Source organism: Mus musculus, chromosome 1 (assembly GCF_000001635.26).
Source record: "Mus musculus strain C57BL/6J chromosome 1, GRCm38.p6 C57BL/6J".
NCBI classification, from domain to species: Eukaryota; Metazoa; Chordata; class Mammalia; order Rodentia; family Muridae; genus Mus; species Mus musculus.
In genome coordinates, this window is record NC_000067.6 from 100,474,878 (window position 1) to 100,491,411 (window position 16,534).

The 16,534-nt window shown below is 36.4% G+C and overlaps 1 protein-coding gene across 3 annotated transcripts in view; it reads left to right on the forward strand.

The window, feature by feature from the left end:
* Nucleotides 1–15,722, forward strand: part of Cntnap5b (contactin associated protein-like 5B) — a 718,354-nt gene extending 702,632 nt beyond the window's left edge. For all 3 annotated transcript variants that reach the window (XM_006529594.4, NM_172851.3, XM_011248005.2), the window contains 3 exons: nt 3,481–3,699; nt 7,028–7,099; nt 9,628–15,722. In XM_006529594.4, the coding sequence (XP_006529657.1) occupies nt 3,481–3,699; nt 7,028–7,099; nt 9,628–9,824 (488 nt within the window). In that variant the 3' untranslated portion in view covers nt 9,825–15,722. The remainder of the gene's footprint in view (nt 1–3,480; nt 3,700–7,027; nt 7,100–9,627) is intronic.
* Nucleotides 15,723–16,534: the final 812 nt, after the last annotated feature.

Genomic DNA, 16,534 nt, shown 5'->3' on the forward strand with positions numbered 1-16,534 from the left:
AATGTCACTTTCTCACATTTCACCCAGTTTCTTTATATTCCTATTTTTGTATAAAAGCTTTTACTTGTGAAAATTTCAATAGTAGTACCATTCTTGGATTGCTGAAGGCTTCCTTCTAGCAATATCTGTGAATGAAAATAAACTTTCTTGACTTGGACCCTGAAGGCATAGTTCAATGAATTATCACTTTCCACTGTTTAGAAATCTGTCAGCACAAAAATATCATTCCAGTTTACACTTTCCTTCTCTTGCCTTTAACTTCTTTTTCATCTCTGAGATTTAATTTTGTTCTTCATTCACTACAAATAAGTAGGTAACTTCACTCTTCACTTCTTTTTCTTTTTCCTTTTTTAAATTAGAGATTTTCTTCATTTATATTTCAAATGCTATCTCAAAAGTCACCTATACCCTCCTGCCACCCTGCCCCCCTACCCACTCACTCCCACTTCTTGGCCCTAGTGTTCCCCTGTACTGGGGAATATAAAATTTGCAAGACCAAGGGGCCTCTCTTCCCAATGATAGCCAACAAGACCATCTTCTGCTACATATTCAGCTAGAAACATGAGCTCTGTGGGTACTGGTTAGTTCATATTGTTGTTTCACCTATAGGGTTGCAGACCCCTTCAGCTCCTTGGGTAATTTCTCCAGGTCCTCCTTTGAGGGCCCTGTGTTCCATTCTATAGATGGCTGTGAGCATCCAATTCTGTATTTGCCAGGCACTGGCAAAGCCTCACAGGAGACAGCTATATCAGGGTCCTTTCAGCAAAATCTTGCTGGCATATGCAATAGTGTCTGCATTTGGTGGCTGATAATGGGATGGACCCCCGGGTGGGGCAGTCTCTGGATGGTTCATCGTTTCATCTTAGCTCCAAACTTTGTCTCTGAAACTCCTTCCATGGATATTTTATTCCCTATTCTAAGGAGGAATGAAGTATCCACGCGTTGGTCTTCCTTCTTGATTTTCTTGTGTTTTGGAAATTGTATCTTGGGTATTCTAGGTTTCTGGGCTAATACCCAGTTATCAGTGAGTGCCTATCAAGTGACTTCTGTTGTAATTGGGTTACCTCACTCAGGATTATATCCTTCAGATTCATCCATTTGCCCAAGAATTTCATAAATTCATTGTTTTTAATAGCTGAGTAATACTCCAATGTGTAAATGTACCACATTTTCTGTATCCATTCCTCTGTTGAGGGACATCTGGGTTCTTTCCAGCTTCTGGCTATTATAGATAGGGCTGCTATGAACAGAGTGGAACATGTGAGATTATTACCAGTTGGAACATCTTCTGGGTATATACCCAAGAGAGGTATTGCTGGATCAACTGGCAGTACTATGTCTAGTTTTCTGAGGAACTACCAGACTGATTTCCAGAGTGGTTGTGCAAGCTTGCACTCCCACCAACAATGGAGGAGTGTTCTTTCTCCACATCCTCACCAGCATCTGCTGTCACCTGAATTTTTGATCCTTGCCATTCTGACTGGTATGAGGTGGAATCTCAGGGTTGTTTTGATTTGCATTTCCCTGATGATTAAGGATTTTGAACATGTCACTCTTCACTTCTTACCAATCAATGGCTATTTATATGACTTGGCAATTATTTTCACGGCTGAGGCATCTCCTCAATCTAGATAGTTTTAAATGATTTTGATGAAACCATTGTAGACACAAATGTCATTAGGTATAAAATAAAGAGGTAAAGAAGAAAATCATATGCCGAAGTGGTCATGAAAAAAGTACAACGAAATGAGACAACATTGCTTATTATGGAGACAGGCAAAGGAAGCTAGGAAGTAAAATGAAGGATAAAGGAGCTGGCCATGTGAAAGAACTATACTTTCCTTCAAAGGATCCACAACCTGATGATACTGACTCTTTGATTTTAAGCCATAAAGATGCTGCTAAATTTCCAAACTACAGAAATAAAAAAATTATCAGTATGTAACTGAAATTATTTAAACTTCCACCAATGTGTTATACTCAACACATGAAATTATATGGGCTGTTATTGGTTTTACATATAAGAAAGGACAAATGAAATGCTGGTTTTGTTTGTTTGTTTTGTTTTGTTTTGTTTAGATTTTGATTTTATGTGGATGTTGGAGGTAACAAAGCAAGAGTGGGACAAAATTTAATGAGAGCAGAGAGAAAGCTCCATGATTAAGAGCATTTGCTGTTCTTGTAGAAGTTTGATTCCTAGTAGTAACAAAATTAATTCTTGCTTCACAAAATTTGATACATTCTTTGTCTTCTATAGGTACCCATACACAAACACGTGTGTGTGTGTGTGTGTGTGTGTGTGTGTAAGAGAGAGAGAAACAGAAAGAGAAAAACAGAGAGAGGAAGAGCAATAAAGCAAGGGGGGAATACGAGGGTTTTTGTTTGTTTATTTGTTTGTTTGTTTTTTTAAGAATTAGGAAAAGTACAAAGGCAAGAAACACTAAAAGCTATTAACATCTTTTATTCTATCATACTGTCATTATATCTTTTCCTTAATGCTGCTAGCCAAATATATACTTAGAGTTCAAGGAATGCACTATTTTAACATTTATTAATCAAGATAAAATTACAATGTATGCTGGTAAATAAGAAAATTCCTGTACCTTTTTCAAAAACTAAAAGACTTCTCCTAATAAAATAATCAGTTGAACCATCTAGTTATGTTGAAACTATTATACTTTAACAAAAATATAGTTCATTATGCACTGTAGTTTATGTAACAGTACCACAGCAATTTTATCAAATGACCCTCTTTGAGAAAAAAGAATGAGACGTCTTGATGCAAATGAGACATTTGATCTTACTCTGAACCCAAATTATTGCATCTCTATCTCTTATAAAGACTCAAAAATACTCCAGCAATTTGAATATATTCGTAGGCGAAAAGCCATCTCCCAAGTTAATGTCCAATCAGTATGATGCAGTGATGTGATGTAGGTAGAAATGTTTACTCATTCAGTCTACACAGCTTCCCGGAGATAATGAACATGATGCATCTTGGAGAGACCAGCTTTCATTTTTAATCCCATTGATTTCTTATTATTTTACCTTGTTAACAATTATGAATTAAATATTGCAATGAGTATTGTGATTTGATTGTGTTTTAATAACCTGCATCCATAGATAAATCCTGATGGGAACAATGATAAAAATTCTTTCAAATATCTAGATTTGTAGAAGAGTATGAGAGAACTACATTATTCTTTATACAGTTCATAAAATACTTGAATAAAAAAATTGAAACTTGAAACATTTTTACTTCAAAGGAGTGATAGTCATAGCCCATTTCTGTGAGATATACATCTTGAATGATATATTGATGCCTGAAGTAAATGTATAGTTGAAAAGAGAAAGAAGATAAGTAAGAATTTCCTTATTTAAAGAACAATGAGAGAGTTTCAGCTATTTTAGTTATTAATCAACAAAATTACATAAAGTATTTTGAAAAAAAAGACCTATGATTCTTTTTATTCATTGCAGAAACTCTTGGGTTGGATCCAGAAGTTGCTAAAGCAAATACACTGGGTTTTGTTGGATGCCTCTCTTCAGTCCAATATAACCATATCGCACCATTGAAGGCAGCCCTCCGCCATGCCAGCATTTCTCCTGTGACTGTTCAAGGGACTTTGACAGAGTCCAGCTGTGACTCCATGATAGACTCTGATGTGACTGGAGTGACTACTGTTTATTCTCCATCAGGTACTTCCCAGAGGATGCTCCATTGAATATCCATCACAAATAACACTTCTGCTGTTTTATAACTCTGCTAACAAGTTTTGTTATTTTTTCTTTATTATGAGTGGCTTATTTCACTTGATATATTTGTCTAGTCCACAACGTTTTAGAATGAGCAAGTCAAACTTTTTTGTGGCTGAGTAATATTCCACTGTGTGCATGTGCATGTATGTGTATGTATGTTTGCATACATGTATGTGTGTGTGTGTGTATACTTACCCATCCATATCTATCATCTATCAACCATCTATCTGCCTTACATAAATAAGCACAGAGGTTAGTCAGCAACGGAAATAATTAGGAGAAAATAGGATTTATGGCCTTGATTGTGTCGTTTGTGTGGTGCAAGGCTAGCAAGCTTGAGCCTTTTAGGATTGGATCTTTTGAGGAACTTGATCAAACTTGTGCTATGTAGATAATTTCAAATGGTCCTATAATGGTCTGTATGGTGTTTAGAGGAGAGAGCACATTGACTTGGGGAGGGTCAGTTAAATAACAAGCTGGTTGCTGATGAGGCAGTGGACTTGCATTTTCTGTGTGTTGAAAGACATGCTTGTAATGGGGAGCATTTACTGCCCCTAGGAGTTAATTAACATAGGATTGTCTGTCACTAATCCTGAGAATATGTGAAGAAATATCTAGTCTGCTTAGATCAAGAACAGAAGACAGACCAACCTAAGATCCTACCAAATTCCAATTTGCTGAACCACTGAGTTTAATTGGTGCTATTTATAGAGATATAAGTGATTGATTACTCACAGGAATAGAAATGACTCAAAGAGATTCATCTCCAAATCCTACCCAAGCATGGGTGATAACTTATATAAGCTGACAAAGGGAAAGTCACTGGACAATCTGTAGGCAGCTCAACAGCTCAGACAGGGCCTCTCCCAGGCAGTCTTGATAATCTCTGCACATTTCAGCAGCCTTGTTGATCTGAGACTCTACCAGGTATCTTGACTGATATGAGAATATTATTAATCAGTCCTACATAAGCTTGGGGTAGGAGGGACCTACTGCTTCTTATCTGTTTCAGCAACTTCCTGGAGTCGTTGAAATATCTACTCCCTGAGTCTTAAAAAAAAAAGTCGTTTAGAACATTCTGTCTCTTTAAAAAGTATCCCTGTAGGGGGCACGTATCCATTACATGAAAAGTGTTTCATACCTGGGAAATACATGCATATCTTGAACAAGAAAGTGTTCAAATGAGTCAGGAAATTCCGGGGAAAAAATAAAGTATTAGTTTCCTGTTTTAACTTTGATAGACCACTCTTCAGCTACAGAGTAGTGCCAGATATAGAAAAAATAATAATGACAGTCTCTATGTTCAAATTACTCTTTGACACTCTCAGATAATGATTATTTTCAAAGGTAATGTATAGGTATTGTTACATATTTCTTATGAGATCTAGCATATTTAGTACAGGGTGAAAGATTACACTTGCTTATTCAGCAAGCAATGTCTGGTACTATACACAAAAATGGGAGTCCTTACATACATACATGCAAATATGTATACTCAGATGGTATTAATTTTTTGACAGAGAAATGGAAGCTAGGTGAATAGATAAGTAGATATATGGTATGTAGATAAATAGTAAATGGCAAATATTGATAGATGTATTTATGCATTTACACTAAGGAATTTATTTTTGGAGGTGGGAAATTTAAAGCTAAGATGTGATTTTCAAATATCATATTCAGTGAAGATCAATAGTGAAGAATAAATACTCTTGGACTATATCACCCGTTTCATAAAGGTTACTTTGTAGAAAGTGATCAACAAACATACTTCAGAATCTATTATCTTATTAAATCTGAACTTTTCTTTGTAGCATTAGTGAACACTCAAGTTTATAAAGTAAATTCATATCTATTATCATATCAACTTCAAAGCATGCTAGAATGGATTAACATAATGAATATATTATTTATAATGTTAAAATTAGCACATAAACTAAATAAAGTTGGAGCCAATTTGAGCTGTGTTAAGAAAAAGGAATTATATGAACTGTGGACAGTTAAGATTTGAGTATTCATGAAAAAAATAGGAGTTCCTGGAAGGAACCTTGGCATAAAATGTACCAGAGTAAAAAGTTGTAAGTACATAGGAGGTAGTAGCTAAATGTCTGGTATTCATTCCTGTCATCTCCCTCCTTCCCTGACTTTTTCTTTCCTTACCTTCTTGACATTCTCTCTGCCTCTGCCTCTGCCTTACTAAATCCTGTCTGGCCTCACTGTCTCCCTGAGATCTGTTACTCCATCTATACTCTTTACTCTTTCCCAGTTCTTCCCTCCCAGTTTCCCTCTGTCTCATTCTTATTCCTTATGACTCTGACTCCTGTCTTTCTTCATCTTTAAATTTTTCTGTCTCCACTCTTCTCTAACTTCTTTCCTATCCATTCCACTCTTTTTCTTCTTTCCATATCTTATTCCCTATCCTCTTTCTCTCTTCTTCTCCCCATTCTCCTCTTCCTGTTTACCTTACTTCCTATCTTGAAGTCTCTCTGTGTCTCTCTCTATTTTTTCCTCTATGTCTCCCATTCTCTAATACACAGTAAAATCAAGGTTACTATATCATAAGTTAAAGACCAGTAAGGGATATATAAGACCCTATCTCAAAAGAAAAATTGGACTATAGCAATGGCTCCCAGGTTAAGAGCACACACTGGACATCTGTTCTCATGGTGAGGGCTTCTCCAAGGTACTAATTCTTCCAGTGCCTTCAGCTATCCTCCGATCTTCTGTAGTTAATGCCACTAGAGTACATTGAGGCAAAGAGTAAAGTATGTTTGGAGAAAAAGGCAACTATTCAATCCCAAGAATTCTCTAGCAAAGTAGACGACTGAAGGGAAGACTGAAAGTACTTGGGCCAGGCAGCAGCTTCACCAGCTCAAGGCTATCTCATGACTTATGAACTAATGCACTCATAAATTGTAAGCTGTGCATTTTATTCATCTTTAAATATGGACAAAGTGTGTTCATGTTTATGACATGGAACCTGTTGAGATGAGAGGACAAGGCAGCAGGAGTCATGTTTCTCCTTCATCTTGTTTCATGGGCACAGTCTTCCTTTTGTTTATATGTCACTTAGATATGAGACTGACTACTCTCTCACTAGGAGTACAGTTTGGATCTCTAGAATTCAGCTTTTAATATAGGTTCTGGCATTGAACTAGTTCATATCTCATTACAGCAATGCTGTTACATTTCATACCTGTATATTGTATATTTGCTTTCTGTGTATGACTAAATGGTAAAGTTTACTTTTTTTGTCTTTTCCTCTTTCAAGTTCCCTTTGGAAAGACAGATGAGCATGAACCACTCACAAATACAATCCAGAGTGACTCAGCATTCATTGGAGGTAACCTGTCTTCATTACTAAAAGCAGGAGAGATATCTATGACCCTATTCTCTACAGAAAGTTATTTGAAGACTATGATCATCCAGAACACAGATTCAGGCACTCTGTCCAGCACTTAGCCTCTTCATACATTACAAGATTAAGAGCAGATCCTCCTTCAGTGCCTTCATCTTGCCTTATATTCAGCAGGGAGCTGATTTCTGAAGCAACAGCTGGAACATTTACTCTCAGGCGGGCATCTCAAATCATGTTCGTTTCATCTACTTGTCACTTCTAAAGCACAAACACAACAGACTGATAAAATTATGTGTGGAAAGAAGTCACATTTGAGCAGACAGATGGACAGAGCTGCAGTCATTTTCAGTTTTCCTTTACTAAGTGACTTGGGTTAGATCTAATGAGCAGGATGAACCCTACACAACTGAAGTTCCAAGTCTAGCAGGCCATCTACTTGTGGATATAGAGCTTGCCTGCTCTGGTTGTAGCTCATTCTCCACCTTTGCTTACTTTACTGTATCTGAGTTGACTGTCGGCTGCATCCTATTCTACTTTTCATTCTCTTAGCTAGTCTAAAGGCTGCAGTAGTCAGTAGTTTGATGTTCTGATCTGGGCCTTACAATGCAAATTATCTCCCATGATTGACTTAATATAAGATGCCTGAAATATGAAAATCAATTGATTATAACTCTAGCAGGTGTCTCACCCCTGCATTCTGGCAGCTGGGATGAATGGATCCACAACAGATGGAGTTCTATAAAATCAGTAGGAGTCATTCATTTCACTCCCATTTAATTTGCTTCCAGTCTGGATCAGACCTGTATTGAGTATAGAGCCAGAAGATGAAAGGTAAAGTTAAGGCCTGCCTAGAATGAGCACACTAGGAAGGCCATAGGAAATCAGGCAATGTAGCAGCATAGACCCTGGTTACAAAGGAAAAAAAAAAGAAAAAAGAACTGGGATAGGAGGAGTCCATCACAGTAGCACACCAGAGAAGCAGAAGAACCACCTTTCCTTAGGAAGCTCCTTAAGATACCCATGCGAGCTGAATGCCATGTCCAGGGATGACAATTGAACTTGATAATTTTTGAAATCAGTAAATGTCATAGAAACCTTTGTACTTCTTTTTGTTCCTGTAAATTCTCAATAAGAAAAGACTGTGTTTTGCCCTTCTGAACTCATTGACAAACTATATTGAGTCTCTCTGGTAGTGGGAAGGTTTTCAAAGTTCCACAGGAGATCCTGGGACACTGCCGCCTGCAATAACCCCTTCAAACCAGTTGCAGAAAAAGAGGCTACACCTGGCACATTTTACGTCAATAGTTTGTGCTTCAGAACAGACATTTGTTCCCATCCTGATTAGACTATGAACTTTGATATAGTATTTTTTTCTTTAAAAGTATTTGGGAAATGTATTACAAAATAAGTTTAGAATATATAACAAACATGGCTGATCTTAGTTATTGTCACAACTGTTTAAAAAGTGGTGGAAGATAGGAATAAATATTTAACTGTGTGATTTCTATTCACATAATTAGTACTATTTAGACAAAGGAATTCTTGGCAAGGCTGAGCAATGACCAGCAACAAGTTTCTAAAATAGGTACCTTTTAACTAGTTAGACAACTTAGAAAATAGGAAATATGCAAGTATTTATCAAAAATATTTATCAAAAATGAAATTATTTCTGATGTTGATATTAATTATTAATTTTGTGTACATGTTGTTTGTTGTTGTCTGGGTGAATTTGTGTTCATTTATTTTGAAATATAGTATCTGTATATAGCCCAGAATGGTGAAATGGAAGAGAGAACAAGAGAAACTTGCCTTCAAACAATGTAGAAGGCAAGAACAAACTACTAAAAGTTGTCTTGTCATTAACACAAGTGCTATGGAAGCCAGGCAATTACACACACATATACAATTATACACATACACATAAATACACACACACACACATACTCACATACATACACACATACATACATTAACATATATAGAAGCACATACACACACGCATGGAAACACATGCAAGAGAGAAAGACAGAAAGAAGGAGAGAGACAGAGAAATAGATAAAAACAGAGACAGAAACAAAGAAGAGGGGTGTCATTTAGACCAAAGAGTTCTTGGCAAATCTTGGTTTATTGAAAATTTTGAGAAGTTTAGGATTGATCTCTAGCAAAAAAACAAAACAACAACAAAATACAAAACAAAACAAAAACAAACAAAGGAAAACATAACTCTGGAAACGTACAAATCCTTTGTTGTTCTAATAATATATTTATTCTTTGGTTATAAATATAACCTTCTAGAAGAAGCAGCCTTTCTCCCTCAATACTGTGCTTGCATGATCTTTCATAGAGACTGAAAGTCAAATGCTTATGAACAGATCTTTATTTCTAGATACAGGGTAGATTAGTCTTTGTATGTTTGTATGTTGGCATTTTTTTTCACTCCAATGCTGGCCTTTCTCTAGCCTGTATTTTCTCAGTGACAACTTTCTTTTCTTTCCCCCCTTTTTCCCCAACAGGTGTCATAGCAATTGTAACATTTATCACTTTTTGTGTCCTTGGAATCATGGTGCACTTCCTCTATCAGCAAAAGCAGTCACACCGTACCAATCAGATGAAGGAGAAGGAATACCCAGACAACTTGGACAGTTCCTTTAGAAATGACATTGACTTGCAAAACACAGCCATCGAGTGCAAACGGGAATACTTCATCTGAACTATTGTGTGGTCATCTGGTCCTCTTTTTTGCAGAGGTTTCCATCTCTTTTTCTTTTCTTTCTTTTAATTTAGGCATTCTCTTTCTCTCACAGACCATTCATTTCTTAGAATACATATTATCCACCAAGAGCACCAATCTCCTCGGCCCAGCTCAGGAGATCAGGTAGCTGTGGATATTGTAATCTATTGACATATGTATCATTGTAAAAAATGACCACTGGGACAGGGACTTTACTATTTTAAACAAGGAAGAGACACATGTGCCCACGTGCACATTCTATGATTGTAGTCCAGTTTCTAAACTTCTCTCTTCAGATTCTCAGGCACTTGATCTTTCCAGCTTCGAATAGACTTGAGCTCTGTGGTGTTTGCCTTTAACAATTGTCCCTGGTCAATATCACATTTTTAGGTATTACGGCTTTAGAGAAGAAAATGGAGTGTATGTGTCTGACAGAGAATGATATTGTCAGATCATCTTTTAAGGGATGAGTTTATCAGGGAGCAGTTTCCCAATTAATCAGGAAAGTATGAAGAAGAGAAAATCTACCCAGAGAAAGCAACATTTGTTCTTTTAAGTTCCTTCTGAGAGAGGAAGGGAGTGTTGAGATATTAGGTTACAAAGAAAAGTTTGTAAAGTTGATAAGCTGTGTGAGTCTAAATCAGGTAATTCCCTCTTGTCATGGCTTAATGAGCTTAATGACAAGGCAGAATTCATTTTCCTGCCAATAGCCTTTCTCCACTCAGGACTTAGATTTCTAGGAGAACATGACTCCATTAACAGGTGGGGAGCTGAGTTGAGAGAGGCTATAGGTCTGCATGGGATATATAACAGCAGCTCCCCATAGCACCTTGGAGAACAAAAGGAATGTAGTTGTAGAGTCCCAGTTATAAGGACACACACCTGGTAGACCCAAGGCAGAGGGAAACTCTTCTTGCCTGCTAGATTTTGTGGCATTCGGAAAGAAACAAGAGATGTTTAATTTTGTTAGGTTAATGTCCATACTATAAGTAGCCCCCTGACTCAATTCATTATTTTTTTCCATAGAATTTTAGTACTTTCTAATACTAAGTGAATGAATAGTGAACATCTATTTTGCTCCTCTCTTGCTATGCTATTTTGAGGCATGAATACCAGGAGGTTTCAAGAAAGATATGATGAAGTAGCTGTTCCTGTACCTTGCCACTTCCCTTCTCCACATTACTAGAACATGTTAGCTATGATCTTTCAAAGATTTTCCTAAGAAAAGAAATATACATGTATGTGTATAGTGGTAGTATACACAGAATTCGAATAAAAGTCTAACTTGTTTCTATGAAAAGGCTTAGGCCAATCTAACTGAGATTGTAGGAAAACAGGAAAAAATAAGGGAAAAAAGAAAATATCATGGAAATTTAATCTAATCAAGAAATGGTGCAGACCTTTAATCCCAGCACTTGGAAGGCAGAAGCAGGTGGATTCCTGAGTTCGAGGCCAGCCTGGTCTACAAAGTGAGTCCCAGGACAGCCAGGGCTATACAGAGAAACCCTGTCTCAAAAAAACAAAACAAAACAAAAAAACAAAAAAAAACAAAAAAAAAACAAAAAAAAAAACAAAAACAAAAACAAACAAAAAAAGAAATGTCTGGTAAAGGAAAAATGTACAGGTTAGCTACCAGGATTTACATTATAGAACACATGTGGTGACTTCATTCCAACAACAGAGATATTTCCCAGGAGGCAAGGGACTAGATGTTATTCGGGGCAGTGTGGTTACCTCTATATGAGAGGATTTCATGGGAGTCCTTAGTTTGTGAAGCACATCATGTTTTCCAGTCTGTACCTGCACCAATGTAAACATAAGTATCTCATGCAGTTGACTGATGTGCCTAAGTAAGAGTAATGCATTTCAGGGTGTGGGTTCTATTGGTGGCAAAGCACATTCAAAGAAGCATCTTGAATTTGCTGCAGGTGTGTAATATTGATCATTTCATGGTAACAATAGTTTTAACTGTGCCGTTGGACCACCTCCAATAAATGAATAGGGAGAAACTATCTAAGCATTTCAGTTCCCAAGAAATACTAGAAGCAAGATCCTGACCAATTTCCATTGCATGGAAGACCTGATTTGCAACACATATACTTGAGAGACAATAGGCCTTCCTTCTTAGTCAGTATCCTACCTCTTACTGTCCATCACTGCTCTGGACAAGGAGGTTCTTAGTAAAGAGCTTGCTAGCTTAATCCAGTTTCCCAGCTGTAGCTTTTATTCCTTTACAAAGCTACAGAGGGAAGGATGGAGTGTGGCACACACCACAAATATGAGATATTGTTCTAAATATATGTTCTTTCCTTAGTATTTTATGTTACTTCTGACATACCACTTCTTCTTTTAGAATATTAATTTTTGGTAGTGAATTTATTTTAAAGTAATTCTAACAAATATGCCCTCTTACATTTTTATATCTTTGATAATAGAAATGTTCGTCTAATAAAACAATAGATATTAAGAGTATATTTCTTTTTCCTTCTATTTTCCTTTTGTTCTGTTTCTACTTTTGAATGTTATATCTCTAAACAAGACTTTATAATTCACATTTTCTCTTGGCTGCATATTTCTCTCACACCAGACATGAAGGTCATGCGTAGTTTAGCCCTAAGCACTGTTAGTAGTGAAATAAGAAGTAAAAATGAGTGTTGCCTCTAAAATACTTTCTAACTGTAGTCCTTAGAAGCAAGCATTACATTTTGCTGACATGATGTTGATAAATAGAATTGGTGTTACAAGCCCACTAAGTGTGTTCAGTTTCCTCATCCTCTAAGGTGTACTTACAGGTAATCATGTAGGAAAATTCATGAAGCCAGTCTCTGCCCTCTGCATAGCACACATTTTACTGGATTCATCCTTAAATAAGTAGGCTGTACAGACCAGGACACTGGCATGCAAACAAAATGCTGAATATGTGCCAAGTTGGTGCAATGTGTGATCTCAGGGCTAAATCATAATTTTCTCACAATGCCACAATACACACCAAGTGAAAATGTAGTAATCTGCACCCTCCTACACTGAATGCCATCACAGTGAAAAGCAAGAGCCAGTGTTAGCATAGTGGCAAGATCTATTTGGTTTATCCACTTTCTCAATTGTGTTACAGCAACAGAAGTCGACACAGAACACCAGTGAGCAGAGAGCAAGTAATGTGCACATTAAATATATAAATCGTTTCCAGAGACTTCTAGAAGACAACACATTTCTGGCTAAATCTTTGAATTTTGTGTCATATTTATTAATTCTACCATATGTAATTTCTTTGTTTCTCTTCTTCAAACTATGTAACTGCCCATGCAGGCAAATTTCTGTACAAGACAATAAAGCATGTCTTGGACAGAGAAAGAGAAAAAGGTACCTATATCACACAATTTCTGTAACTGGGTTCCACCTGGTAGCCCTGGCTGGTCTGGTGTTCTATTATAAATCAGCCTTACCTCAAAACTCAGAGAGAATTATCTGACTCTGGCAAGGTGTAGACTATCATCTCTCCTTATATAAGATGCATTTGAAAAATGTTAAACTTTTTATATTATTGATAAAGCATTTCAAATGCATGCCTCTATATGTGGCAGACACATGTAGACTGCAAGCAGGAAAGAGCAGTCTACTTCCATCCCCTTCTGTGACCACTTCTTTGGTGGATAATCCCTTATGCCACAGCTCTCTTAGATCTCCCTTCCAGTGGTTGATAGCCTGGAATTTTTAATTCTCCCCACTGTGCTGCAAAGAACCATTAGACTATAGTTAGAACAATCTCTGAGACCTATCATTATTTGTCTATTGAGTTAATAATTTATTGATGTGCTTCTCATCTAAGCAACTTCATACTAATGTATGATCTACATGGCTTTTTACAGCCTTGTGTTTCATACATGTTCTCTCACCGTATCATATCATCTCAATTAGAAGACTTACACTGGGAGAGTGCATTTATAACATCCACATTGTATCCGTGGACATGGGCACAAATCTGTGGAACTATTGTTTAGTTTGTTTGTCTACCAACTGCTTCACTTCTTTGGAATTCACTAGTGCTACAATCTATCAATGTTATTACAACTGCAGTCTGGTAAGAGAATCATGGGCACCTATATTGTTCTTCCACTTATTATTCTGGAAATGATTGCTTATGTATGCTTGGTCTTCAACTGTCCTCCAGACCATGTTTCAGCTAAATAAATAAGCATACAAGGTTATACCTGTATGTGGCAAAGAAGGATAATGGAAGAGGGATACAGGCAAATGAAAACATGTTTCAGTTTTTGAAGAATGATTGAGTAATCTTTAATTTTCTTCACACAGATTGTAAATGTGTTGTTTAAAAGACTCAGCTTATCTGAATCACTTCTATACACTTTTGGACTTTATTAACATCTCTTTGGCTTTACCCTGAGTCTTCCTCACATCATTTGATTTGAATATGTGTTTTTCTTCTTTCTTATGTTTGTGTTCACAAATTCTATATAGTTTATCCACCTGAAGGGAGAGAATATGCAACACACACACACACACACACACACACACACACAGAGACACAGAGACAGAGAGAGAGAGAGAGAGAGAGAGAGAGAGAGAGAGAGAACCTTAGCAGAGCTTTTTCTCAAATATTATTCAGAAAACTAAGACTATTTAGACAGCCATCACCTGAAACTCTATGAAGAGTCTTCATATGATTTTCCTCAGTAGACAGTTTGCATCAAATAGCAAATTAAAATTAGTAGGCTAGTCACAAATTATTACAAAGCTGATATGTGCTAGTCATAGTTTCATTAGCATTATACTGTGTCATACTTCAGATCCCAGTAGTAAATCTCAGAGGACAAGGAAAAGACACTGGATACATAGAATAGGCTACTATTGCCTCCTTGAATTCCTTCCTCAGATGTATATTTTCATTGTAATCTCATAGGATGAAATGAATGGGGCTCTGTATAGATTTACTTTTACATTATACTCAGCCATGTCCCAAAGACATATATGAAGTACGAACTTAATCTCTTCTCTTTGAATGAGAGTATCAGTAAGTACAATCTTGCCCTGCCTTAAATAGCATTGCAAAAAATAAATAAATAAATAAATAAATGAATAAATGAATAAATAAATAAATAAATAAATAAATAAATAAATAAATAAATAAAGTAAATGATCATACCTGGCCCAAATTAGTTTGCTTGAATCATAAGAAGGACTTTGTATTTGGTGAAGATCAATGCCAGTAATTTTATCTTCAACTTGGGAATAAATAGGCTTCTCAATAGCCTATGTTCATTTTAATAGACACTTCCAACTGCCAGAGAACCTATGGCAGGAAAGTAGAATAAAAGGACATGGAGGCACAGGACACATTCTAATTATACCATATAAAGTAGACAACACTTCATATTTGGTTCATGAAATTTCCAAATTCCAAAGACAAAGACTGTCCATGTTCATTTGAAATGAGAAACTAGAGTCTTCCTGACATGGTCAGGACTTTCTTTGGAAGAATGAGAGATCAGAGAGATCACTTTCACAAGGTAAATAACAAAGTATAAAAGACAATTTGCCAAATACCTAACAGGCTGTCCTTTGATTAAAGCACAACAGAAGCAAAAAAAGACCATTTATTTCCTTTGGGGTTAACATGAGACTACTTGTTTTTTGGGGTTTGTTCCTGTAACAGAATCCCTAGACCCATATGATGTTGCCACATTCCATGTCTGCTTTGTAGACCATGTAATATGTCTTAATACACTGTATAGTGAATGTTAAAGTTAGCCTTCAATTTCTTTATTTTCTATGGTTTTTTGCTGTACAGAAATAAGACTTACACATAAATATTGTATATTTAATAAAGAAAGATTTTGTATCTTTTGTGTGGAATATAAATATGTCTTGCTGATTTGTTCTTTGGTTAATGCAGTGTCAAGTAATTAATCTCTCAGTACCCACTTTGATTTCTTAGATAATTAACACCTAGCCAACATGACCCATGAAAAAACAAAACACCTACACTTTGTGTTCATTGATTGCAGTTTGGTTCAAAGTACTGTCTAGGGTTCTCTTCTTAACTGACTTATTCTAAATTGCATGTCAAGCACACACACACACACACAAAAAAAACATGTAAGAAACTCAGTAATTTGGTTAAAAGTTTCTTGAATCATCCTGATTTCAGTATTTCAGTGTCCAACTTGTGTCTTATTTTGCCTACATTTCTGTCTTCCACAAGACTGTTATATAACAGTAGCTCTATGTTTCAAAGAACAGATTCACATTGCTCTGGGGGAGATTTGTCATCCTATAGTGTTTATTTGGATACGTGTTTATGAGTCATATTGTAGACATAGACTATTAGTAAAAATATGAGTTAATGGGGTGGGATGTACATCAGATGTTAAAGGGCTTTGTGGTATGTACAAATGCCCTTAGTTTCATTCCCAACTTCAAATAAACAGTGAATGGTAGCACACACATGTAATTCCAATATTCGTCATGAAGGAAAGGGAAGAGAATCACATGTCCAAGGCTATAGTGATTTTGAGGCTATCCTGAGCTATACAAGATTGTCTCATAAAAACAACGACACAAAGAAATAAACAAATTCCCTACAATGGAATGAACTCTGCCAGAGAGGACATTTAGGGAATTCTTAATCTGCTTAGTCCAGAAAGGATTACAGAGAATAAGAGGGAAGAAGT